Consider the following 26,982-nt stretch of genomic DNA (forward strand, 5'->3'; position numbering starts at 1 on the left):
TTCAGAGATTAATTAGACAAACTTGGTAGCCGGATGCGTACAGTGCATTTGCTCAGTGTCATGAATAGCAGATCTGTAGTAAAGATAAAGACCTGCAATCCCATAAAAAGCAATACGCCTGTCATTAGTCAGCAATGTGTGCACAGTATTGACAAAATGAATACTATATGGCTCACCTGTTTCAAAATATTTTCATATTGGAGTGAAGTAGGCCTACTGTTTCATTTGGCACGACAGACTAAATAAGTAAATTAACAGTCTAGGGTCTTGGACAAAGCTGTAGAATGTGGATGGCTGGCATCCGAATGTTGTAGTGTTCATCTACTTTACTAGATTAGTGTAGTAATATTTGGGTCTGGGAAACCATAATTTGTTCATACCCATGATTGTCTTCATTTTTCACAACTTAATCAGGTGCATGCCATGGCTGGATTGGCCATAAGGCATACAGGGCATTTGCCCGGTGGACTGTTGATGATTTTGGCCTGGTCCTCCACCCAAAATGTAGTGATATCAGTCCCCATGTTGCTACAGCTGACCTCTCCGGATATAAATCTCAAATTTAAATTTCACAGGCTTCATTGTCTCTTTCAATGCCTGGCAGACCAGTCTTGCCTGAAAATGCGCGGCCTGATTTGTTGTCCCAGTTCAGCCCTGGTGAATGCTAAGAGTAAAGGGCTCTGCATACTTCACGTGCGCACTTTGTCGCGAGTGGCGCGAGAACCATTAATGACGTCATCACTTGCGACAGACTATTCATACTTCAAAAGCGCCTTGCTCGCATTGTCGGAAGTGCCCTCTGCTGTTCATGAGAGAAACGGCAGTATTTTTCGCAACTCGCAGCGTGAGTTCTACTGATGTATAAAATAGAAAGCCAAACACGGCTGCTGTAGGGCTACTGAACGTCTGACTTGTGACTTACCACATTGAAACATATATTTTTTGTTGTAGCCTACATTGCCAGATAATTCCAAGACCATGTGAGAGCATTGTTCTGGCGGCAGAATTTATAAATAGATCGCCGAACACAACGTGCTTCTGAACAAAGTAAACAATTGTTTCACTGAACAACATTTAAGAGAGAAGATAAAATAACTCTCTATGACATTTTATTATCCTCAAAATGATGCAGGATCCATTCTGTAGTACACAGTAAAAAAAGAACTGTTGTTTTTACGGAAAATTGCTGGCAGCAGTGGTTGCCAAAGTCTACCTTTAAACAAATAACGGTATATTTCCTTTTTACATTTTACGGTAAGATTATGGCAGCAGTGGTTGCCAAAGCCTACCGTTAAATAAATAACGGTATTATTTTTTTTACATTTTACGGTAAAATTATGGCAGCAGTGGTTGCCAAAACAGATTGGACAGATTATATTCAGGTGAGTTCAATTATAGAGTTACAATCAGACAACTGATTGGACTGATTATACTCAGGTGAGTCCAATTATAGAGTTGCAATCACAGACAACTGATTAGACTGATTCTACTCATTGGAGTCCAATAAACATCAACTTAATTAGATACCTAAATAAATGCCCAATTGCCTAGTGCAGGCAGGTGGACCAGTCTAGTATCATCAATGAAGGGTATGCAAATCCATTCTTTTTTTAAAAAAGGCCTGAAAATAACCTTAAGGAAAATGAAGGACAAAGCTAGCGGGGCAAGCAAGCTAACAAACAAGCTAGTTAGCAAGCCACCATGCAGCCACCCTTACAACGTGACCTGCTAGCCGGGCCGGCCAGGTGAGGGCAGGCCAGCAGCCGGCCAGCCGGCCAGCCGGCCTTACAGCCAGCCAGCCAGCTAGCTAGCAACCAGTGAGCAGTACAATGCAACAGTCCCTGTTTAAATACATGTTCAAGTGAACCAGTGAAGTATGAAGGAGACTAGCGCCACTCACGACAAGTATGAATCCCCCTTAAGAGTAGGCCTATGGCTCCATAACGTTATTGAGATTGGACTGTGGTGTTGACAGCACAGGGGCAGAGCAGAGGGGGGGGCATAGGGGTCAGGAACCCCCGGCCTCAACACTTGGGGGGACCCCTGCCAGTGGCTTTAGATTGAACATCTTGTAGGGGCCCCATTCTATGATATTTCGTGGGCCCAATGCCTCTGACACATCTCCCGCCCCCCCTGTCCCAATACCAGTGCTCCGCCCCTGCGAAGACCAGAAGTCATCAAATGGCCTTGGATTGACCCCAGCCAAAAGACTTGTAACCATGTGTGTGATCACTGGTCCTAGTTTGTACAGGACTGGATTGGTTACCTTGCACTGTTAATCATCCTCTCTATCAGTCCCCTCCCTGACTAATAACTTCATAAACACAGAGGCGAAGAGAACAAACGATGGATCATTCAACAAGGGCAAACTAGAGTAAAAAGGGGGACAAAGACTAAGGAAAGAAAGAAAGAAAGAAAGAAAGAAAGAAAGAAAGAAAGAAAGAAAGAAAGAAAGAAAGAAAGAAAGAAAGAAAGAAAGAAATGGACTGCCAATTACTACAAAGCCTAGCTCTGTGTGGACCCAGTGGGTTGTGAGATGAGAAGTGACAGCAGCCATTACGTGTGAGGACCGGCTTTATATTCCCTCCGTATGTGACCACTTTACCTGAGAATAAATGAAAACATTCTTTAGTTGGCACACAGTGCCGTGTCTCTGTGCGCCTCCCAGTGCTGTGCTTGAGGCGATGTCTGACTTATGCTGGGGCCAAGACCCCAGTTTCACACAGACAACACAATCCCCCAACATTGCATTGAGACACATGCACGCACACACATGCACGCACGCACACATGAACATGCACACGCACGCACGCGCACACACACAAACACACACCTAGGGGACAGAGGACATGAGGAGAGTGTGAAATCTGTTGCCATTAGAGCATACAGCAATCATCACAAGAGATCACAACAGCTGTCTATCATGTTGCTTACTCTCTCTCTGTCTCTCACTCCCTCCCCCCCCCCACACACACACATAGATACACTCTCAGTTACACACAGACACACACACACATAGACACACTCTCAGTTACACACACACAGACACACACACACACACACACAGACACAGACACAGACACAGACACAGACACACACACACACACACACACACACACACACACACACACACACACACACACACACACACACACACACACACACACACACACAGACACACACACACACACACACACAGACACACACACACACACACACCCCAATATAATTGCACGGCTGAATGCATGGTCAGGCTCCATAAGCAGTCAGCTACAAATGCTTTATTCATATAAATTGGCAGAAATAGCCTTTATTAGAAAAATGAAACTTTTACTTATGTACATTTTTTTACATCTTGTATCTTTGCACATTATTTCCTTAGCAACGTCACTATTTACAGTTCACGTATACAGCAACCTGAACCCACTCCTTTAACATGGTCTACAATTACATAGAAAAAGAAACCCAAGAAAATGAACGGGAACACAATACAGTTCTCTAATCTATAGTTATGCTACAAATGATTGGAACAGGTGTACTTCTTGAGAGGGAGTAGGAGATATGTTCAAAACCATCCCATTGAATTAGTACCTTCTCATGCAATTTGCCAGTAGCAGACAATATATTTTAATCAATGCAAGAATTTGTGTCAACTTTTTTTTTTAAAGTGATACATCCCAGGTAACCCAAGATTAAAGACATTTTCTTGCACACAAAGTGATAATGCTTTAATACAAAGAAAGAAAACATTTAGGTAGGTCATGGTATTTATAGTCACGTGACCCTCTTTATATGAAGTAAATCTTTTTCAAAACACATAAAATATGAAAAAACATGTGCAAAAACAAAGTGATTATTCAGTAGACAGGTGTATAATAACTCATTTGTAATGTACACAATATCTGTATGTTACAATGCATTGGCGTTTCATGTTTGCCTACCTGTACTGTAGGCCTGATCTCTGTATGCTGTGCCACACACCCAAATAACCTACAGTGTTGTGCATATCACATGGGCATGCAAAAGCAGGGCCACCACACTCTTTACGTCTTTACATTTTTTGCATTCTTATACCACCCAGGACATGAACATGAAAAAAGTATGATTCAACAAAAGTGATTTATCATGGTGTATACAATAAAAGGAGGGGGGAGGGGGGGAGTTCATGTTTATTTGAACACAGATCATAGTTCATTTCATTCACACACATTGCGAAACACCATAGGTTCACATTGTCATTGACACACTGGAAGAAGTTCAAATATCATTCTCATCGGAGAGATTTAAGGTGATCTCAAGGATACACTACATCACTCATATAGTATATATTACATACACATGTATAGCATACAGTGTAGAAAGAGGGGATTTAAAGTGGATTTTTTTTATTAATGATACGGGACGTTACAAAAACTAGCTGCCATAGCATTAGAATTCTTTGAATTGAATGTGAATTGATGTTTTTCTTCCACGTTTAAATGTTTTGAGACATTTTTTGTTGTTTTTTTACCCCTGAATAAGTCCCTGACAGCTGGGTAAGAGCCTGAGAGCAAGGTGTGGAGAGTTCGGTTTGTGTCAAGCTACGCAGCTAAAACATACTGTGTTGATTCAACACTCAGAGTACTGAATTTAACACGTATAGTGTTGTTCATACGTTCCCAGTGTTATATTAACACTACAGGACCTACTGTGTAGAGACATCCACCGCCCTACTTCCATCTGACCCCTTTTATGATGGTACGACAGGTCAGCCAGTTGAAACTTGTGCTTTAAGTGCACACTCCTAAAACCCGGACCTGGGCCGCATGAAAGACGTATTTGGCCCTACTCTGGTGCTCCAGATTCAGTTTCTGTTTCTGTCAAATTAGCAGTACCACTGCGCAAAAGCCTGTCTCTCGCTACTTAGGCCTACTTCCAATCACTGACTGCGGCGGTTATGATTTACACAAAAAAGACAAGGGGGAGAGAGAGAGAGAGAGAGAGAGAGAGAGAGAGAGAGAGAGAGAGAGATAGAGAGAGAGAGATAGAGAGAGATAGAGAGAGAGAGAGAGAGAGAGAGAGAGAGAGAGAGAGAGAGAGAGAGAGAGAGAGAGAGAGAACTCTTTCTGCCCCTGGACTCCGCTCTAGTCTGCAGCATATCTGCTCTTCCCTACAAGGCTGACTGGAGGTATGTCTCATTTCCTTGAGTTGTTTTCATGCTGCAAGTGTCACTCTCAGCTGATGCAATAACAGTATCGACGTCTGCCTGCAGTCAAGAAAGCTCTATTGTTTGTTCTCGGCTCTAAAAAAAGGTTACAGTAATGACTAGGTTGGCACGGTGAGTAATTAGGTCAACATATTCCAGCGTTGGCAAACGAGAATTTTCTTAGTTTAAATTATCGTAACATGAGGCTCTTTTCAATATTTTGTGTGTCTTTTATCCTGAGATATGAGATATTCTTGAAGACATAAAACCATAACTCATTTTGTGGAGTTATTGAGAAGACATAAAATCACTCATACAATGTGGTTGGGTTGGGCAACATACTTGTGGTTTGGGGTTGTGTTCCTATGTGAGAATAGAGTGTGATATCTGGGAAGTGGACATGCTGAATTAGAGTGCAGCAGTAAGGGCAGCTCTGAGGAAGGACAATGCCCCATCTGTGGATAGAAGACTATTTTTTTTCCTCAGGACATATACTAATAACTATTTATTCACAATTAGTAATGATCTCTTCAATAGTAATTGTCGTGTCATCATTCTCTCTTTTTCTCTCATCAAATGTCTCATCTCGATTCCAGCACTGACAGTAAATTCATTCACACACCCACACAGCCATTCACACACAAACAAACAAACGTCATGGTGTCATTTGATTATCTGATAGAGAAGGTAAACATATAGACAAGAGGACAAAAGAGGTTAATTCATATAGGCATATGCGCAGTAACTGAGAAAGTACTAATTTATTGTGTTTGAAAAGCGTCATTTGCTTACGGATTTTTAATAACTCAACTACATTGACTAGACTAAAGTCATACTTAAAAATGTACATCGGTTACTATACTATGAAAAGTCAAACCAAAGAAGTAGTCATACTTAGGAGTCTTTATTAACTATGGATGGTAGTTGTCTAGTTTGAGGATGCTACATAAAATAACCACGTTCTGAAGTAGCTCTTTCACAGATACAGCCAATCAATACCTGACCTGTACCAACATATCACAACACTGTTTAACCAGCAGTAATACAGTACCTCCCCTGTGTTCAATGAAGAAAAACAAACAAGTAATAATTAGCAAACAAACAATCAAATGAAGAAACATACAGACCAAAGAAACACAGTATCACCATGAACAAAGGAAAGCACAATTTGGATTTTTTTTGAGGACTGTGAAAAGTCGATGGATATAAAAATCCCAGTTAGTTCAAGTGCTTCTCTGACAAGCCGTTAGAGCCTGCGAAGCATCAGCACTTTGGTTAATGAGCAGGAGGAGCCATTTTGAAAGCGGCGTCGGCACTACGTGCTCACCAACCAAACCCCCAAAGGGAGATGAAGGGAGGTGTGGTGTGTGGGGGAGGCTGGGTGTGGTGGTGGTGTTGGAGGGTAGTGAGCATCTCCATACTCTTCTCCTGCTCCACTTACCTCCAGCCACACTCACCCCCCCCCCCCCCCCCACCACCTCCTCCCACCACTCCCCCTCATCAACGCCACTCTATTAGGCATGCTTGATCCAAGCTCACCTTGAATTACAGCGAGGTTATTTACATAGAAAAGAGATCTCCCATCCATACTTTAATAACATACACCACTAACCCTCCCAGCCCCCAAGCCCTTTCCCAAACTTTTTTTTTGCCCACCCCCATTCCCACCCCTTCCCTGTTATTCAAGTTTTACTTGAAAAGGAAAAAGATACCAGGGCAGCAATCCCTGAATATTGAACCCGAGTCAAGACCTCTAAAAAAATCCCATGACACAAGGTGACATTTCAATGACCTTTGTGAACAGTGTGTGTTTGCTTTTTTATTCTACTTCTACAGCAAAAATGAGTGCTACTATACAGACTTGTTTGTGAAATTCACACAAAAAATATTTGTTTTACTCTTTATAATCATAATTTCATAACGATGTATTTGAATATGAATTTACAAGCCATTTACATGTGTCTAATATTCAAAATAGTTCCTTAAGTCTTTGAGGAGTTTAGAAAAAGCTCTATTCATACAGCAAACCATAATTAAGAAAGACCAACAGAAAGAAGCACAGATCATTATCTTTGGAGGGACAGCAGACTCAGAAAAAAAGGATTTTTCATTGGATGACTTTTACAAGTTCAATCTGAAATAGAGCTGAAGGATAGAGGATGAACGCATAGCTGGTGATTTGTTCTCACCTGTCATTGGAGGAGGAGCCAGGCCATGTCTATCCACAGCCTCCAAGAGCTCCTTCCCCGTACAATAAAACAATATGGAGGACAGCTTTTAAAGTCAAATTGAACCAGACAGTGGGGGGTACAGTGTGGTTGGAGGTCATCTTTTTGCGCCACATCCTCCAAACAGCAGCAGAATTTTGCGACCCCCTTTTTTCCCCCATTAAGTATTTCAGGAGTGCCCCTCACCCCCCCTATACAACTCATTGGTGATTGTAACATCATAACGAAAAACATACAAAGTATTACATCTTGGTTTACATGCTGTAATGTCTTTTTTGTCATGTCATCAAAATACATTTTTATCTGTTAACATTGGGGTGTGGCCAAGGTCATAAAATACAAGGTCATAAAATAACAAATTCAATGAATGACTGAAAAATAGTCAACAAAGGACATTTCATACTTTTTTTTTACTAGAACTTGATATTTTACATGTGCATATTTCTCACACATCAGCTTCTTCAAGCAGCACTTAAAAAGATAAATATAATGATAATGATGACAATTATGATTATGTCAATGTGTGTTCATCACAGAACATTGGGTAAGCTGAAATAAATAGTAGGACTGTGTTTGATCACAACATCCCATGTTGGCAGCTGTTTTTTTTGTTAACTTGATATGAAGATGCCCTGTACAGCCCATGGTGTAGTGTCGAAACTCGAAACTGAAGTGTTTTTTTTCCTTTTATTTTCATGTTTCACAACACTTTTCTCTTCATCCATGGGTTAATGGCACGTCTTCCATTTTTTTTGGTAGCCTTTTGCTACAGGTATGCGAGGAGCTGAAGAAACAGCAACCTGAATGAGGAGATGAGAAAAGGGGCTTATTTCTCTCAGCCCCACCTTGTCATCTCGTGGTGTTTTTTTTTTCTTTTCAGAAGAGTGTATTTCATTGTTGCTAATGCTTGTGTGTTAATTGTTTTCTCAGCTTTTGCCTTGAAAAAGACAGCTACATTTGGAAGACCTTGGAAAGAGTAAACAATTAGAGGAGAGACAGGCCAGTCAGATCGCGCTGTGTGGCATGCAACCACTCTGCATGCCAGACCAGCCTGCACTCCACCTCAGCCCGGCAGGCTGCTTCGGATAATAACAATAATACAAAGTCCACAAAAACCCATCCTGAGGTATTTGTTTTTTGATACAGAAAGTTGTGGAGCCCCCAATTTTGGCTGTGCGGTCAAATCAAAGTTTCATGGAGAGCTCACTAAATGTTCTACAAAGTACTTTACATAATATACAGCGATAAATAAATAGTTCTGCAGAACGTCAAGTTTGCCTGGTAATACTTTATGTTTGCTGCTGCTGCTGCGTCTGTGTGTGTGTGCCTGCGTGTGCGTGTGTGTATGTGTGTGTGTTTACTGCAGTGTGTCTGTCTAAGTGTGTGTGCTAGTCTGCATATACAGTATACTTCTGTGCATGTGTGCGTGTGTGCATTTGGCAAGTGACAATATGTGTTGGCTGTGCATTGAGAAAAAAGTAAACCAATGCTCTCAAATCTTCAAGCTTACCCAAGGTTGTACATGCATAAGTTTTTACATTTAAAAATGACGCAATGGAAACATCTCGGCAGGACAGACCATCTCTCACCATCGACAACACACAAATAAACAGTCTCCAACAACAGAGGTGATGTGTTTTGTTCAGCGTCACAGTGTGTAGCAACAAAACAGAAGCACTGAACACAATACCTGTGGAACAAAAGTTCGATCACAAGGCTTCATTTTTAACTTTCATCGCTCATACAACTCCACAGTTAAGTCTGTACCCTGTATAGTATGTGGGAGATCTCTCCTGGTCAATCTCCGCTAGCATTGTTCGCGGTCTCAATGCCTTCCAGGGTCTCATCAGCGTCTTACTGTACGTACAGGTCAAGTGTTAATTGCACACGTATCCACTTTCGATCATCGTCACCTTAATGTAAATATGGGTGAGAGTTCTTTTTCCAATACCAGAACAATACATGCAAAATAATCTATTCCTGAAGGTAAAATTCAAAAATTATGCTTTAGAAAGCAAAGATGGGTAGATAAGTAATGGTTATTGTGCTACCAAATAAGCTAATTCTAAAGTCTAAGCGGGGGACCAAAATGCCAGAATCCCCCGAAAAATCTATAGTTATAGAATAAAAGCAACAATGCTATGTTGGCATTGTGAAGTGCCACAGGATGATTATACCCTTAACTCGCCTTTCACCCCCGTGCTTGTAAACAGCGTCTAAAAATGTTGAAATTTTGACCCGAGACATCCCTGACCGGTGGACTGACTACTTTCAACTGCAACTGCAATAAGACGAGTCCTGGCCGGCTTTTGGCGATGCTCTCTCGCGACACATGCAGCTTCGCGTTGGTTTATTATTATTATTATAATTATTATTTGTGACCCACCCAAAACCCAATCAGTCCAGGTGGGTGATATCCGTCTCGCTCTGCCCTCTATGTTTACAGAGGACTGTCAGGGCGGCCCATTTTCTCTCTGTGCCGACATGTCCCAGAATAGACTGAGGTCACCTGAGCCATGCGTTGGACTTATACAGTACACGGCACTGGCATTGGGGTCACCTCAGTCCCCTTCAACACATGGGCTACCATCTCTACTGATTATCTGTCTGCAGTTAATACAGCCGACCCACCCATTCCCCAACCCGACTGGGTAACTTTAATATGCTGAAAACCTTTGGCAAGCACCATGCAGCCAACTCGTTTCATACAAGGATGTGATGTCAGATAAGAGAGAATACTTCGGGTACTTTTTTTGATTTTTAGATGGAGGTGGCTATGGTATTCTAAGTGAATATACTGAATATTTATTTATATATGTATTTATATATGTATATATACGTCTTTAAACTACACAAAGAGGCCATTAAACATCTGACTCAAGACTAGGTATTTTCTTATACACTCTTCTATTGCTGAACTGCGCTGAATTTAGGACCCGGGGAGCTGAGTATGCACTAGTTTTGTTGGCTACATAAGGCATTACATGCTCTGAAAAGTACATGTCCTTGGGTATCCGACCATCCCTGGAGCAGTATGAAGTGTTGGACTTAATTGAGGACCTCAAATTGTTTTCGTTTCGTTTCGTGATGGGGGCTAACTGTTTGTAAATGTCAGAGGAGCTGCGGCCGTGGAAGAGGCGCGTGTCGTCTCGTAAAGAGTGCATGAAGGGATTGTCTGAGGTGTGATCGGGGTACAGCGACTTGCTGCGTTTGCTCTCCTCTAAGTTATTGAAGAGCATGGATCTGCTGCCGAACAGTTTGTCGGACTTGAAGCTGAACATGTTCGCGTAAGGGCTGTCCTCCAGGAAGCGGTCCTTCTCCTTGAGGCTGACGCTGCGCGCCGGCCGGTTGAGATCGATCTCCTTGGGTTTCTCCAGCATGATATTGTCAAAGGAGTGCTGGCGGCTCAGCCGCAGCCGGTTCCGCTTCTGTACGTGCGGCCCGTCCGTCTGCGGCCAGTAGCTGCCAAACATGTCATCCTGTTGCATGCTGGGATTGAGCATGGCCTCCTGGAGCATCTGGTCCTCGCTTATGTCATAGAGGTTGCCCATGTGCAGGCAAGCTTCACAGCGATTGTAGGGGGAGCGCAACTGCCCGGCTTGGTAGTGGCCGGGAGGGAAGTTTGGCACCTTGGAGAGACAGCTGCGGCAGTGAGTCTGTTTGTAGCGGTCGTTGCTTTCATGGGGGCTGACGGTTTTGTCTTTGACGCTGCTGTAGTGTTTGTTGTAGGCATTGTCGGGAAGCATGTCAGAATCGGTGTGATGGAGGGGGCTGCTGTTCAGATGGATGATGGGCTGATCACATTTGCGGAAGTTGTCGTTGTGGTCGGAGTACATTTCGGGAAAATCCAATTCGTCTGCGGCAAGGCCCCGGCTCTCTCTGTAGTGCAGCGGATCTGAGTGCAGGCTCAGCTCCCGGTCAGAGTCTATGGTGTAGATTTTTTCACGAGTCGGGCCGACCTGCTTACTCTTTAAGTAGGACAGCTCCGCTTCGCTGCAATCCCTAGGGTATTTTGACGTCATCGATCTTTTTTTTAAGTTGTCCTTGGGCTTCAGGTGCTTGTTGTTGTCCGGATCCTTGTAGGAGGCGGCCCTGCTGCTGCAGTCGGAGATGTCAGAGTGTGCTGCCTCCTCCGGCAGGTACCTCTGGCTCTTCATGGACAGCCGGGGGTCGGGGGCCAGTGTGTCAGGCTGCCCCTGCCTGACGGTATCCACAGACTTCTTCCACAGGGCCCGGGGTTTAGCGGCGTTGGTCTGTGCCGCGTCTGCGCTCACTGCCACCTCTACGGTGTTGGGGTTGGCCTCGTTCAGCGTCAGGGGGTGCTGGCCCTGGAAAATGTAGTTGTTGAGGTGGTCCTTGTGGCGATTGGCCAGGTAGGTCTGTAGCTCGCCGGGGTCGCCGTAGATCATGTCCTTTGGGGTGTAGCTGCGATTGTCGGTGTAGATGAAGTTGCCCTTCTCGGCCATCATATCCATGATCATGGGGCTGGCGGAGTGCATGTACTCGGCGGCGCGCTTGGGCGAGTTGATGCGCGAGGCGCTCAGGTTGGTCATGTTGGTCATCTGCTTGGCCGACTTGAACAGCTTCAGCGTGTTGGCCTGGGGGCTGAAGTCCAAGTCGGAGGACTTCTTTTTCATCTCGATGTGCACGCCGTGAATGCAACTCCAGATGCCCTGCAGACGGAGCACAAGACAGGACAGACAGACAAAGAAAAAAAACACAAAGCACACAGCCCAGTGTCAGCCTCATCAAGATGACAAGACATTTCATTAAACACTCTCTCCCAAGCCCCCTCAATAATATTGCTGTCCGTTGGCAGCCTGCAGAGGCATGTTTGTCTTATCAAATAATGACTCCTCACGGAGGAGGCTGACTGCCACCTCAGGGGTGCGATGGAGGATGACATTTCGGAGACATTGTTATGACTTCAAAGCTAAGCACTTTTTTCTGATAATGACCTTCAGAATTACGTTGAAACATTGCTCCCTTTCCCTTTCTCTGCCCAAATGACTCCGGCCCTGCTCTCATGCACAGTGGGACACGTCAACTTATTACTTAGAGCTGTGATAAATCCTGCAAGAACCGTTTCCCCTATTACTCTTCTCTTTCCTTTCTTTCTTTCTTTCTTTCTTTCTTTCATTCTTTCTTTCTTTCTTTCTTTCGTTCTTTCGTTCTTTCGTTCTTTCTTTCTCTCTCTCTCTCTCTCTCTCTCTCTCTCTCTCTCTCTCTCTCTCTCCTCATAATAAATGAGTGATTTTCCTTGTTCCACAGGGTTCCTCTGCAGCCTGAATTACATTATGGCAGGCCTGCTAATCAGAGCCGCCTCCGACGCACTTCTACCCTCAAACAACCCTGCCTGCCACGCATACAGATGTGCCACAAGCACAACAAGGCCCCCAAAAACGGAAGAAAAACACCCCAAACAAAAGCAATGCGGGGAGTGATTAGCGCAGGCGTTCTCCGAAGACCACCACATTGTCATTTAAAAACCTGCCGAGCATGAATGACAGCTCTGCCTAATCAGGGGATGAGCAATGAATATCAATATATTTGTACGCGTAACACAACATCACTTTCTTCAAATAAACACGTTCTCAGGGGGCGGAGTGCAACACTTATTCAATTCAATTGCTAAGAGTTCTTGAAATCACAGTTACATGCCAACATGTTAGTACAATGATGATTCTATTGCTCACCGTACAAGAATATGCATCTTACACAACCAATAGTGTGCTCATAGTATTAAATTGGAAAATAATAATTATATTTCATATTTCATTTTCTGATAAGAATGTGAAAGTACTGCAAAAGATAAAGCACCTGGTCTGAAATATACTTACAAACAAACTACTGTAATCGTACACATATTGCGTAGTGTGTGTGTGTGTGTGTGTGTGTGTGTGTGTGTGTGTGTGTGTGTGTGTGTGTGTGTGTGTGTGTGTGTGTGTGTGTGTGTGTGTGTGTGTGTGTGTGTGTGTGTATGTGTGCTTGTGCACATGAGTGTGTATGTGTGTATGTTTGTCAGTGGACATGTAGATGGGTTGGTGTAGATCAGTATGCATATGACTTTGTACGTATGTCTTGATATGGTACGTGTGTGTGTGTGTGTGTGTTTATATACATGGGTGTGCGTCTCTATCAAATGGTACAGGTATGCTTGTCTGCTTTTCTATCGAATGATGTACTTCATATTTATGTCCTTACCCTGCTGATGCTGAAGAGCAGTCCCGGTGTGCCGGAGCAGACGCCGGTGAAGCAGTAGCGCAGGCGCCAGTAGAAGAGGTGCTCCCACACGAAGGTGATCAGGCTGAGGCCCATGGCTGTGGCCAGCATGTAGAAGACGCCCGCCATATTGTCCACGTCCAGCTGGGAGCTCATCACCTCGTTCTTCTCATTATGGCAGATGCCAGTCAACCACTGGGCCTCCAGCTCCTCCATCTCACCTAGGGAGGGGAAAGAGTCAAAGTTGCATTATATACTATATACAGTTGAGGACGATATTATTAGCCCCCCTCCTGAAATTAGACATATCTCTTCATTGATCATTGAGAATGATCATTATTAATAAATGTATGTTATTCTGGAAACAAATACACCATGGAGATAGTATCCAATAAGTTAAATTTGGACTTTTCCATTTTCACAATGAGTTTAAACAAAAAAGTGTAAAAATGGCAAGGACAAAATTATTAGCCCCCTTATCATTAATAGTCAATACAGTGCCATTTATGAACAAAAAATGACACCACTTTGATAAGTTGTTAACTATGTTGGCACATGTTCTACCAGGGATTTAGGCCCATTTTTTTCATTGCAAATAGTTAAGCTGGTCCAAATTGCATGGATGTTGAGGATGGACATTCATTTTCAGCACTCTTCAAATACTATCTAAAGGATTGAGGTCTGAACTACTCCATGACCATGGTTTTAGTATCCTTGAAGAACATTTGAACTATTTTGGATGCAAGTTTTGGGTTATTATCTAATTGAAAGATCCAGTGAAGATCTTAACTCCCTCTATGAGCATATTTTTGCAAGGTCACTTTCCACATTCTATCATAATTTTCAGTTTTTATGGTGCCGTACACCCAAACAAGGTTTCCTGTGGCTGAGGCTGCCACAGAATGATGCATCCACCACCATGTTTAATTGTAGAAACCATCTTATAACGATTCAAGGCCTATCCCTTTCTTCACCTGACAGAAGCAGAATTCATGCATCAAAGCAGGTGCAATTGAATATCATCAGATGAAAGCAGAGACGTTCAAAACTCATTTTTGACTTTCAAATGTTCACAGGCAAAGCTCAATAACACTCTGATATGCACTGCCTTTAGTAAAGGGGTTCTTCTGTGATGATGGCCCCAAAGCCCAATATGATGACAAGCCCTAACAACTGTCTTTCTTGGGGGGGGGGGACCCCAGGTGAGGCCAGGTCAATAACAATCATCTAGGCAGGTGTCTAATGCTTCTTTGGTCTAATGAGGCTAAGCAGTTTCCACAGTTACACATAGTGGAAGGGCATCAAGTTTAGTCTGTTATTCAGCCTCAGACACAGGGAGTCTGGGTCTGAATCTGGATTGCTGGGTCTTCCAACAACATTGTAACCCAAAGCATACATTTAGATTAGTTCAGAGGTTCTTCAAGGACACTAAAACCATGAAATTGGAATCACCCGCTCATAGCCCAGTCCTCAATCCCACTGAGAGTCTGTGGTTAATGTCTATGCACAGCATCCATGCGATTTGGACCAGCTAGAACACTTTGCGGTGAAGAAATGGGCCAAAATCCCTAGTGGGGCACGAGCTAACCTAGGTAGCAACTTATCAGAGCCTGTTGTCAGTTTTGGTTCATAAATGGCGCGATATTGACTATTAATGATCAGGGGGCTAATCATTTTGTCCTTGTCATTTTTGCCCTTTTTTGTTTAAACTCATCGTAACAATAGAAAAATCCAAATTCAACTCATTGAACATTATCTCCATCAGTGTATTTGTTTCCAGAATAACAGAAACGGTGAATAATGGTAATTCTTACTGAGAAATCAAGAGAAATGTGTAATTTCAGAAGGGGGGCTAATAATATCGTCCTCAACTGTATACACATACATACATACAGTATATCACGAAAGTGAATACACCCCTCACAGTTTTGCAGATTTTTGAGTATATCTTTTCATAGGAAAGCATTACAGAAATGTAACTTTGACACAATGATTAGTGACCTTTTCACAACATATTTAACCGGTTAAATTTCTTGTTCACTCAGAAAAAAACAAAATACAGCCATTAATGTTTGAACATGTACTCACAAAAGTGAGTACACCCCAGATTAAAATCCGGTAGAGAAGGGGCTATGTTGGCTCGAATCGTCTCGAAATGAAAAGGGATGACAAGGGAGGTCATCAGTGTGCGTTTCAACCTTTCTTTGCATTGAACTTTTACATTTTGAGTCTGCATCTGGCTTAAATAGATTGGTGTGAGATTTGAATGCAATCCTATGGAGAATATCATGATCTGCTTCAGTAGTCACAGTGCATGTTGACATGCATGTTTCTTTTAAGGTGTATTTCAGATTGCCAATGTTGACAGCATTCATGCATCCCCAAACCATGTCAGTCCCACTACCATGCTTGGCTTATGAGAGGATACACCTTTTTTTGTAAAACTCACTTGTTTACCACCACACGTGCTTCAAACCATCTAAAGCAAATTTGTTTATCTTGGTCTCAAGAGAGATGAACAGACCAAGGATATGGATCACTGGAACCATGTTGTGTGATCTGAAGAGACCAAGATGAACAAATTTGCTTTAGATGGTGTCAAGCATATGTGGTGGTAAACAAGTGAGTTTTACAAAAAAGGTGTATCCTCTCATAAGCCAAGCATGGTAGTGGGACTGACATGGTTTGGGGATGCATAAATGCTGTCAACATTGGCAATCTGAAATACACCTAAAAGAAACATGCATGTCAACATGCACTGTGACTACTGAAGCAGATCGTGATATTCTCCATAGGATTGCATTCAAATTTCACACCAATCTATTTAAGCCAGATGCAGACTCAAAATTTAAAAGTTCAATGCAAAGAAAGGTTGAAACGCACACTGATGACCTCCCTTGTCATCCCTTTTCATTTCGTTTCATTTCGAGACGATTCGAGCCAACATAGCCCCTTCTCTACCGGATTTTAATCTGGGGTGTACTCACTTTTGTGAGTACATGTTCAAACATTAATGGCTGTATTTTGTTTTTTTCTGAGTGAACAAGAAATTTAAGCGGTTAAATATGTTGTGAAAAGGTCACTAATCATTGTGTCAAAGTTACATTTCTGTAATGCTTTCCTATGAAAAGATATACTCAAACATCTGCAAAACTGTGAGGGGTGTATTCACTTTCGTGATATACTGTATATATAGGGAAGGCAACAGGGGGGACCAAAGGGGTCAGTTGTCCCGGGCCCATTGACAGAGGCACCCCAAAATTGGGTCCTCGTTACATTGTACAGTAGGTATTGGATCAGGGGCCCTATAAAATGATTTTGTCCCGGACACAGCAAAAGTGGCCCTGTATATATATAAACTTTACTACAGACTCAGGGCCCACATTGGACACATTACAATACACATATCAACAATACAATAAAATACACATACAATAAAAAGGGAAGCTAGTGAAGGCACTCATACCAGTGTTCCTAGATAGTAGACATATATCTTACAGAGCTACGACTCGGATCAACCAATTGAGCAATAAGCTCATTTTTTGCACAGTCAAGCCTGCTCATGAACTTAAAGGTAAGATTTCTTAACAGTGCCATAAAAGTAGTTAGACCTAATTTGCAGAATAAGCCACTTGCTCTAGTACAGTGGTTCTCAACTGGAACAGTCTTGCGACCCACCATTTTCCACTCTCATTCGGTCGCGACCCAATTTTTATAGCGTTCAAGTCAATTCAATGCAATTCTCAAAATGTAACCAAGGCTCGAATGACTGGTTGCACGCTATCTATCTCGCATAAACATTCAGATTGTATCTATGACGACAGATGACACAGAGTTCACTAGCCTATCAAAATAAAAGTTGTAAATTGTTGCAAGAAAAGTTGGATTTTTTTTTTTTAGAATTACGTTTTTTTTACACCAAGGTCGCGACCCAACAGTTGAGAAATACTGCTCTAGTACTCCTTGGTTTCTTTAGGAGAATCCTGAGACAGTCATTGTAAGCTACCTTCAGTTTCAGTAGACTCTCCTTCTTGTATCTAATCCAGAGAGGAGCTGTATAAAGAGGGGAGCAGTAAGTTTGAAACAGGTTGACTTTGACATCAGTAGTGCAATGATGGAATTTTCTAACCAGCACATTGGCTTGGACATATAGCACTCTCCTCTGTCTGCTCATGTCAGCATCATCCTTCAGAGTATCAGTTAGGATGAGCCCCAGGTATTTTGTGGCATTAGCTACCCCCAGCTCTTCTCCAGATAGATATAAGGGAGGGGACTTAATTTTCAGGTCATCCTTTGTTCTACAGACCATTACCACACTCTTTTTAGCATTATATTTAATATCAAACTCCACCCCATAGTCCGAACAGATATTTAGGTGCTAGACAGGATGTTACCCCCATTTCACCCGTACACTTTGGTTGGAGTACCAATAGGCTAGGATTCGTACCAGACTACTGGGGACTCCAGTTTGCTTGAGTTTATTGAACAGCTTCATGGCTTGGCACCCTCTTACCTGTCTGATCTTTTAAAAATGCACACCCCCTCCAGGGGCCTCAGGTCAGTCGACCAAGGCCTCCTAGTTGTGTCTTACCTGACTCTTGCCATCTGATATGGTTAAGTCGTGCCCCCCTCCAGACTGAAAAGTAGAGGAGACAGAGCCTTTGCGGTCATAGGCCCAAAACTCTGGAACGAGCTCCCACCCCACATACGTCCGGCCCCATCCCTATCGGTTTTTAAAAACCATCTAATTTTTATGCCTTAACTTTCAACTCTTTATAACTTCCTAGTTTTCTTATCTATTTATTTACTTGTTGCTTGCCCTTCTTTTAATTTGTTATATGAGCCTTCTGTAGTTTTATCGTATTTATTTGCACCTTAATTAGCCTGTTTTTTATTTTTTCAGACGCTTCTTGTATATATGTATTTTCTATTGGTTATTATATTGTTTTTTTATTTGCATCATGTTTTTTGCTCGAAGATTACACTGTTTCTATGTTTTGTTGTCTTTGTGTGTCTTAAGGGGTCCCAAGTGTGTCTCAAGTCCTTTTATCTGCCTGTCCAGCACTTTGGTCAGCTATCTTGTATTTTAAAGTGTTCTATAAATAAACTTTGACTTGACTTGACTTGAGTTTAAAATGATTGACACGCTCAAAAGCACGGGAGGCATCAATCCTAAAATTATAGTAGAGCCCTGACTCCTACATGACTCTACAATCTCTTTCAGTGTATAAATACATTGGTCAGTGCCTTCTATGAAACTTCACCTGCTTGTTTCGGCTGTCTCCCTCAACCGAACTTGCCGCCACAATGGGAGGCTCTGGATTTTTTGACTCCCCAGGCAATTTCACCGCTGCCCCCATCGTGGATTTGCCAACTTCTTCACCACACCGTATAGCTCCATAGAGCTATGGACATAACCTTCCAATACCGTACCGTCTACGTTTGTTTTGTTCTGCTGAGTCTCAGTATGTCTTTGTAATGTTGTTTTTTTAATGTTATATACCGGTATGTAAATCGCCTTTCAGTGGCATGAAAAGCGCTATATAAAACGTATGTATTATTATTATTATCATTATTATCATTATTATCATTATTATTATTATTATTATTATTATTATTATTATTATTATTATTATCATGTTTAGTTTTAAAACCAAATTGATTTTCAGTGGAATGTATGCAATCACTTATACGGTCTAGTATTACATTTTGAAGGACTTTTGAGATGATACACATGATACACTATATATGATACGCCTATTCTTTTAGCTTCAATAATATATTTTTTTAAAGTGGCCTTAACCCATTAAGATGGTCCCTGTTATAAATTGGCTGCCACCAGAATGGCAAGACCACATCGTAATGTATTAATAAAGGCACCGTTTAATGTCATAATAGTATACGTAATACTATGGTAGTAAAATCTTTTCAATGACTATTACAGCATTCCTCTGGCAGAATGGTATGCATTATGGGTCTGTTTATTCTTGCATTAATAAATATATATTGAGTTATGTAGGGTCTCTCCTCCCTCTAATATTTTATTCCATATTATTCCATTCTTTTAATATGTGATGTCATTTTTAAGTGTTCTTCAAACAATTTTACTCCCGTTTCACATTTACAGCTTATTTGATATTATATTGAATCTATGTAGCCATATGGAATGTGCTGGAAGGTAAAAATTGGAGTTGATTTAACCCATCTTAGCCTGAGCACTTATTGGGAAAAGGTGCCCCCTGCCTATTAAAACCTAAATATCTCAGCCTCCGAAGCACATAAAAACATTAAATAGGTTGCATTTAAAAGCTAGGACCCTCATTTTGCATTAGAATGTGTTCATTCAGCTCTGACATAACCACATTTTTAATAAAACAGCTCAAATCTCAAAAACCTGAATGCAGCATAGGTATATGTGTCTCCAGGATAAAATGGGTTAAACCTCCTGTTATCCTTGGGGTCTATTTGACCCCATTCAATGTTGAAGTACATATTTCTTCTGCCTCATCTTTGATGACTTTTCCTAAATAGATGGGATAAATGTGAAAAAGAGATATTTCCACAAAAATGTTTTTCCTAAGTGTTGTACACATTTTGGTTACATCCGTGTTCCTTGGGGTCAATTTAACCCCAATTGTTTCAAGTGTATAAAACTAAAATGGAACATCCATATTTTGCAAATAAATGTTGAAATCTGCTTAGATAATGTTAAATACATGAAAATAAGTTATTCAGCCACGTTTCTTCTGAACATTTTGCTTTTGTTTGGGCCCTGATAAATTAAAATACTAATGATATGGGGGAGGCCAAGAACTAATTCACGGGCAACATTTTGGACAATGGTGGCTACTACAGCATTGACATTTTGACAAAATCCACCAACTGAACCTTGTTGTACCTAGAGCACCATCATGGCACCCCCCACAGCCACCCACCCCCCAACCCTGTACCGTGGGAGCTACTTTCGCACCCTCCCACTACACACACACTAGCATAAGATAGGTCACATATAGTCAGTATTGATGTGCTTGCTGTTCTGTGCCCAGAATACATAATTATAAATGATGGTGTATTTGAAGAGAAGCTTTATGATTGTGATCCAAAGATTGAAATGGACTGTTCTGATGGTGACAAGCCGTTGTACTTCTTTAGATGGATGCGATCTCAAGGTTGGTTGCTATGTTGAGAGATATAATGGTGCTATTCTTCTCCTCTTTTCAGTATGTTGTTCCAAATTGACATAGTTGCCTGCAGCATTGGTTATAAACTGGTGCTACCTGATATAGAGAAGGCAGGACCTTCCAGCAACAGCAACTGCTGTAACTTCTGTGAAGGACATACACATTTACGTCCATATCACAAGTTCTTCAGTGGGCATAAAGAGTGAATAAAAGTAAACATACAAGTTGCTAGCCCTGTTCCTTCAAACCTCGCCCCACTACCATGAACATATAATGTGTCTACAAGGAGCACATGCAAACCTTTTCTTCCTTATGTGCATACTAATTCAATGATCCAAAATCATGTAGAAATCAATGCTTTTCTATGATGTTCCCTAAACTCTTTTGGTTGGCAATGTATCCATGTTCTTACCTAACTACTTTACTTGTGTTATAAATACACATTCAAACGTTCAAAGAAAATGAATGACTTAAAAAACCTTCTGAATGTTTGGGAATATGGCCATTTCTTTTAGGGTCAAATTGACCCATATGGTAATAGATAGATACTATCATTGATAGTCAAATTTGTTTTTTCTTTTCAAATGTTATAAGTAATAGAAATTCATATTTAGGGAGTATATGGAGCCATTAAAATTTCAACAATATGTGCCCATCTGTTTTTAGACCAATTAATGACATTTTATTGCTATTTTTTCTAAATTTCGTCTAGTCATGGATTAAGTTTCTTGTTGTGTCAGCTATGTGTGGGGGTGCTAGGATATATTTAAATGACTTTTTATGTCACCAACAGAGCAATAATACATTTCAGAGACATAAACATGTGCCAAAGAGTTGTTTTCTACTGATTTTGTAGACATTTAAGTGTTTGGGGTCAAATTGACCCCAAGGACCACGGAAGTTTCCAAATTTAAGGGTAACAGGAGGGTTAAAAAAGGGGTTGTAGTGGATGGAATGGGAGAGGAGAAAAGAAGAGAGGAGAGGGGAGGCTCACCTATCACTCATTGATAAAAAAACAGCAACACACGAGCCCTCCGAGCTACAGCTATATAGCCACGTCAAGCTAAAAATACGAACACTCAGTCACTGTCCTGGCACTTTGGTGCTGGAAACACAGCGCAAAAACAGCCGACGCAAGTAAAAATATGACTGCAGCATAAGCCATATGGTGTCCAAGCTTTAAAAGCGTGTCATTTCTTTTTTTTCCCTCTCAATTTTTTTTCTTGCTACAAAGTACAGCTGCTGAGAAAATGGCTTTTGTAATTCATCAGAGCATGAGGGACTACATACAGTGCGGCTTGATGTTCTCATAATGATTCTTTGTGTAGGACTTTATCGCAGAGTCTCAAAGACAATGCGCGGAAAGGTCTTGCGGGGTAAGGGGGTGGGGATAGGTGCGCGCACTCCTCACGAGGGGATATTGAAAAGGCGAAGACAGCATTCGCTAATAACGTATGCTAATTACATTACCTATCAAACATACATTACGCGTCGCATGGCAATGAGTAAGATAATGTCGGCTTTTTAATTGGCTTTTGCTATCAGGCTCTCCATCTCCTCGTGCATGTTTAGATTAACCAAAAACGGAAAAGTCTAGAAATAGAAGCAGGGGGGAATAATCATTGCGGTATTTGGCATGACCACAGCGCAAGCGTGACTCACTGGCGAACTGCCGGAGATAAAGAAGAAAGAGAATACATTAGGGGGCAGTCTGGAACACATTAATACCCCCTACACACACACACACACACACACACACACACACGCACGCACGCACGCACGCACGCACGCGCGCACACGCACACACACACACACACACACACACACACACACACACACACACACACACACACACACACACACACACACACACACACACACACACACACACACACACACACACACATCTCGGAAATACCATCAAAGGCTGTATTTACACAAATTTTTATCACCACAGCTGTTGCTGCAGGGACTCATTGAGAGGTCAGACACACGCTCGCTGTTCTCAGAACCGTGTTCCAAGCCGGAGGGACCGCTCAGCGTCTTAGGAGGGGACGCCACAGCCTACAGCCCAGACAAATCGCTGGGGCTCACCGACAGAGATGCCTTTCTGACCCGCTACTTATTAAGAGCGTTATACTGTTGACCTGTATCTGTGTGGATGTGTGTGCGTGTATGTCTGCTTGTGGAAGGGATTAGTCTTTAGAGAGAGAGAGAAAAAAAGTGTGTGTGTGGTGTGTGTGTGTGTGTGTGCGCGTGTGTGTGTGTGTGTGTGTGTGTGTGTGTGTGTGTGTGTGTGTGTGTGTGTGTGTCACTGTATACTGTACATAGGGATATGTCTGTGAACATCTACATGTGTTTGGCAAAATGTTGATTATGTGTTGGCTGTGCATTCAGACAAAAATGCATGGCCACATAATGCCCGTGTTCCTGTGTTATGCATGTAATTGGGTCTCACCGTCTCCAATGATGGCCAGGATGGCGAGGTCCACCTGCCGTTTCCAGTAGGAGCCCTTCTGCAGAGCGATGCCGTAGCCGGTGGTGGCGAAGATGTACCCGCTGCCAATGGTCACCAGCTTGCAGCCCTCATCCCTGCCCGCCATGTAGTTAAGCACGGCCGCGTCGTAGATGAAAGCATCCAGCTTGCTGTTGGTGGCGGAAGAGGATGAGTATGTACGCACGCACACACACACACACACACACAAAGAGACACACACACACACACATTTGTGCAGACGTGCACAAAATCCGCACACACATGCATAGAGCGAAAGATCTTTAGTCACCACGCGCAGAAAAAGCCTCACACCTCACTTTCCCACATTCATCACGCACACACAGACACACCAACACATACAGCCGAGAACTCTCACACCCCATGGTCTCTAGACGCTGTGTCATGACTGAACAGCAGCGAAAAAGTAGTCATGGGAGCGAAGATACTCTGTTCCATAATGCATGGTGTACGTATTATGGAGCACAGTACTTCAGAAATACTCAAATAATCACACCCAATACCACCAAGACAAACTGCCTTTGTTGGAACCCCTAACACTAGGCCCTACTGTAAGTTCAAAGGACATCACTGTGGCCACACAGGGATACATGAGGAGAGAAATGTCAAGGAGAGAGAGAGAGAGAGAGAGAGAGAGAGAGAGAGAGAGAGAGAGAGAGAGAGAGAGAGAGAGAGAGAGAGAGAGAGAGAGAGAGAGAGAGAGAGAGAGAGAGAGAGAGAGAGAGAGAGAGAGAGAGAGAGAGAGAGATGTTAATGGTTGTAGTTAGGCGTGTGGGGTATTGGTCCCCTTTCAGCCAAGGTTGTAATAGCGGCGCCATCCTGCTGGGCTTGTGTGGTCACAGTACGTCGATCCCACACCACAGCATGACTTTGATCTGACCTTTACCGACCAGGGGGAAGAGAGAGAGAGAAAAGACAGAAAGACAGAAAGAAAGAAAGAAAGAAAGAAAGAAAGAAAGAAAGAAAGAAAGAAAGAAAGAAAGAAAGAAAGAAAGAAAGACAATGGTGGAGTATGGACAGATGAACCTCTCCGTGAAGGAGAAATGGAAGAGCTTGGAGAGAGGGATGGAGATAGGTCAGCATCTGCAGGGAGTCTTTCAGGGATAATCCGCTGTTCCTCCCATGCTCACACATTAATTAATGCATGTAGAGCCACACACAACTAATTAAATACAGAAACACACACGTACATAACGCGCACAGAGCGACACAACCACCAGATACAAACTGTCAATCACTTGCACTCACTGGGACACATACACACGCAATCACAAATGCAAGCAAACACACAGCACACACAAACGCACACAGACACACCCAAGCACACACACCCAAGCGCACACACCCAAGCGCACACACCCAAGCGCGCGCGCACACACACACACACACACACACACACACACACACACACACACACACACACACACACACACACACACACACACACACACACACACACACACACACACACACACACACACACACACACACACACACACACACACACACACACACACACACACACACACAGGAGCCCTCACAATGTGTTAAAGCATACAAAGGTCAGGCCTTCTCAGTTAAGTATACCTCATACACAGCCAACAAACAGAGAGAGAGAGAGAGAGAGAGAGAGAGAGAGAGAGAGAGAGAGAGAGAGAGAGAGAGAGAGAGAGAGAGAGAGAGAAAGACACAGAGAGAGAGAGACAGACAGACAGACACAGCGACAGAGACAGAGAGAACTGGACAGAGGGAGTGAGGGAGAGATAGAGAAAGAGAAAGAGAAAGAGAAAGAGAAAGAGAAAGAGAAAGAGAAAGAGAAAGAGAAAAAGATATATAAAGCCAGAGACTCCCCCTCAAGATGATGCACTCAGCTCTGCTCCTCACCCACTCCCAGCTGTCAGCCAGGCCTCTCCTCAATCTCACTCCGCCGCCACTTCCCGAGTGTCAGCTTTGACTCGCCGCGGCGAGGTCCTGATCCAATATTTTGGCTCAATAATTTCATTTAAGTGGGTAGGGAAGGAGGGAGGGTTGGAGGGGCTCTCCACGCTTGAATTTGGCCCTCCGCTCATCTCCTGTGCTTCCCTTCTGCCTGTCTGCTACCGGCGATGACAGCTGTTTGAAGGTACTGAGAGCACGTTTGAGGAGTAGCATGCGAAATGATATCTGCCTTGTGTTGTTCTACACAAACTGGATGTTAATTTCCTACAGACTGTGTTGTTTGCACAAGGTATTACCAGAGAGATTAGAGAGAGAGGGGTTCCATTGGCCCATTGTTTCCGGGTTCTATTATTGGGAGGGGGGGGGGGGGGGGATCCCCCTTTAGGCAGACCTAGGCAGACCTTAGGACTGTTCTATTCAATGCTAGGAGCATTATGACACGCCCCTTTAGGCAGGCCGGAACCTGGTCATGTTAGGTGCCCATAGAAACCTATTATGTTGGCATATCTCTATACTTAAAGAATCTCTGGCATTACTGTCTACCCTTCACAGAGACAGAGCTGTCCTGTATCTGTATTTCAAACATTGCTCAACCGTGGCTGACCTTCCACACGATCCAACTTAAGACGAATGCCCTGAGAAAGTTTAACTTTTAAGACTTAAACAGTATTCTGTAGTTAATACCAAACACATATAAACAGACAAATTGCACTTTCTCACCCTAATTAGTGCAACTTCAGCATCTAATTAGCAAAGCGCACCTGCATGAGCTACATTCCGAGTGCAAGCTAAGGCTGTCTAACGGAGAGATGTACACCTGTGGTGTCCAAATGAAACAAACTTGATCTGCCTATTTATTTTTTACCCATGCTCTTTTTTTTACTGTTTATCTACGTACAGTAGGTCTCAAATACATTCTCCTTCTCTTATTCATAGGCTTTTTTTTGCATGGATTAACGATCAACCTTCAATCATTATTTCAGCATGGACACCACCAAAGATAGACAGACAGACATGGCCAAGCCTTGACATTTTCGTATTGCTTACGATCGGACTCTCACAGCTCAATAATGCCAGAGGCCACATAATGCCTGCCTTGCTATTGGGTCCAAGTTTTTTTTCCTTTTTTCCCGAGCTTGTATTACAAATCAGCTCGTGTTTAATCAGGTCTCATTAATATCAATAAGGCCGTGGGGATGATACCAGACCTGACTGAACTGCTTGGCTGACAGTATTCACTCATCATTGATTTTTTGTTGTATCACCTCTACTGAAAGGAAAACTGAAACGCCCTCATGGGGCCCTGGATGGGTAAAGCCCCTTTAAGCTCCAGCGAGTGTGTTTTTCATCCCAGGCTTAACCCTGGACACCAATAAAAAACAAACAACGGAAATATGATAATTTGCTTTGATTATCTCACACACGTACGCCGACACCACACGCGCACTGGCACACACAAAGACACGCAAACACACACACGCACGCACGCACGCACGCACGCACGCACGCACGCACGCACGCACGCACGCACGCACGCACGCACGCACGCACGCACACACACACACACACACACACACACACACACACACACACACACACACACATCCGTGATGACACTGAGCATGTCCTTGCCAAGTCCCCAGTTGTAATTGATGATACGCGGGGAGGGGGGCCTAACAGGGAGTAGGGGGGCTGGGGGACTAGGGTGTGTGT

General features: G+C 42.8%; 1 protein-coding gene across 1 annotated transcript in view; it reads right to left on the bottom strand.

The window, feature by feature from the left end:
- Positions 1–7,756: 7,756 nt before the first annotated feature.
- grin2aa (glutamate receptor, ionotropic, N-methyl D-aspartate 2A, a) overlaps positions 7,757–26,982 on the bottom strand; it is a 196,189-nt gene continuing 176,963 nt past the window's right edge. The window contains exons 11-13 of the mRNA XM_063221922.1: positions 23,275–23,462; positions 13,618–13,856; positions 7,757–12,086 (exon numbers count right to left, since the gene is read on the bottom strand). Of these exons, the coding sequence (XP_063077992.1) occupies positions 10,278–12,086; positions 13,618–13,856; positions 23,275–23,462 (2,236 nt within the window). The 3' untranslated portion in view covers positions 7,757–10,277. The remainder of the gene's footprint in view (positions 12,087–13,617; positions 13,857–23,274; positions 23,463–26,982) is intronic.

This window comes from Engraulis encrasicolus, chromosome 2 (assembly GCF_034702125.1).
Source record: "Engraulis encrasicolus isolate BLACKSEA-1 chromosome 2, IST_EnEncr_1.0, whole genome shotgun sequence".
Taxonomy (NCBI): domain Eukaryota; kingdom Metazoa; phylum Chordata; class Actinopteri; order Clupeiformes; family Engraulidae; genus Engraulis; species Engraulis encrasicolus.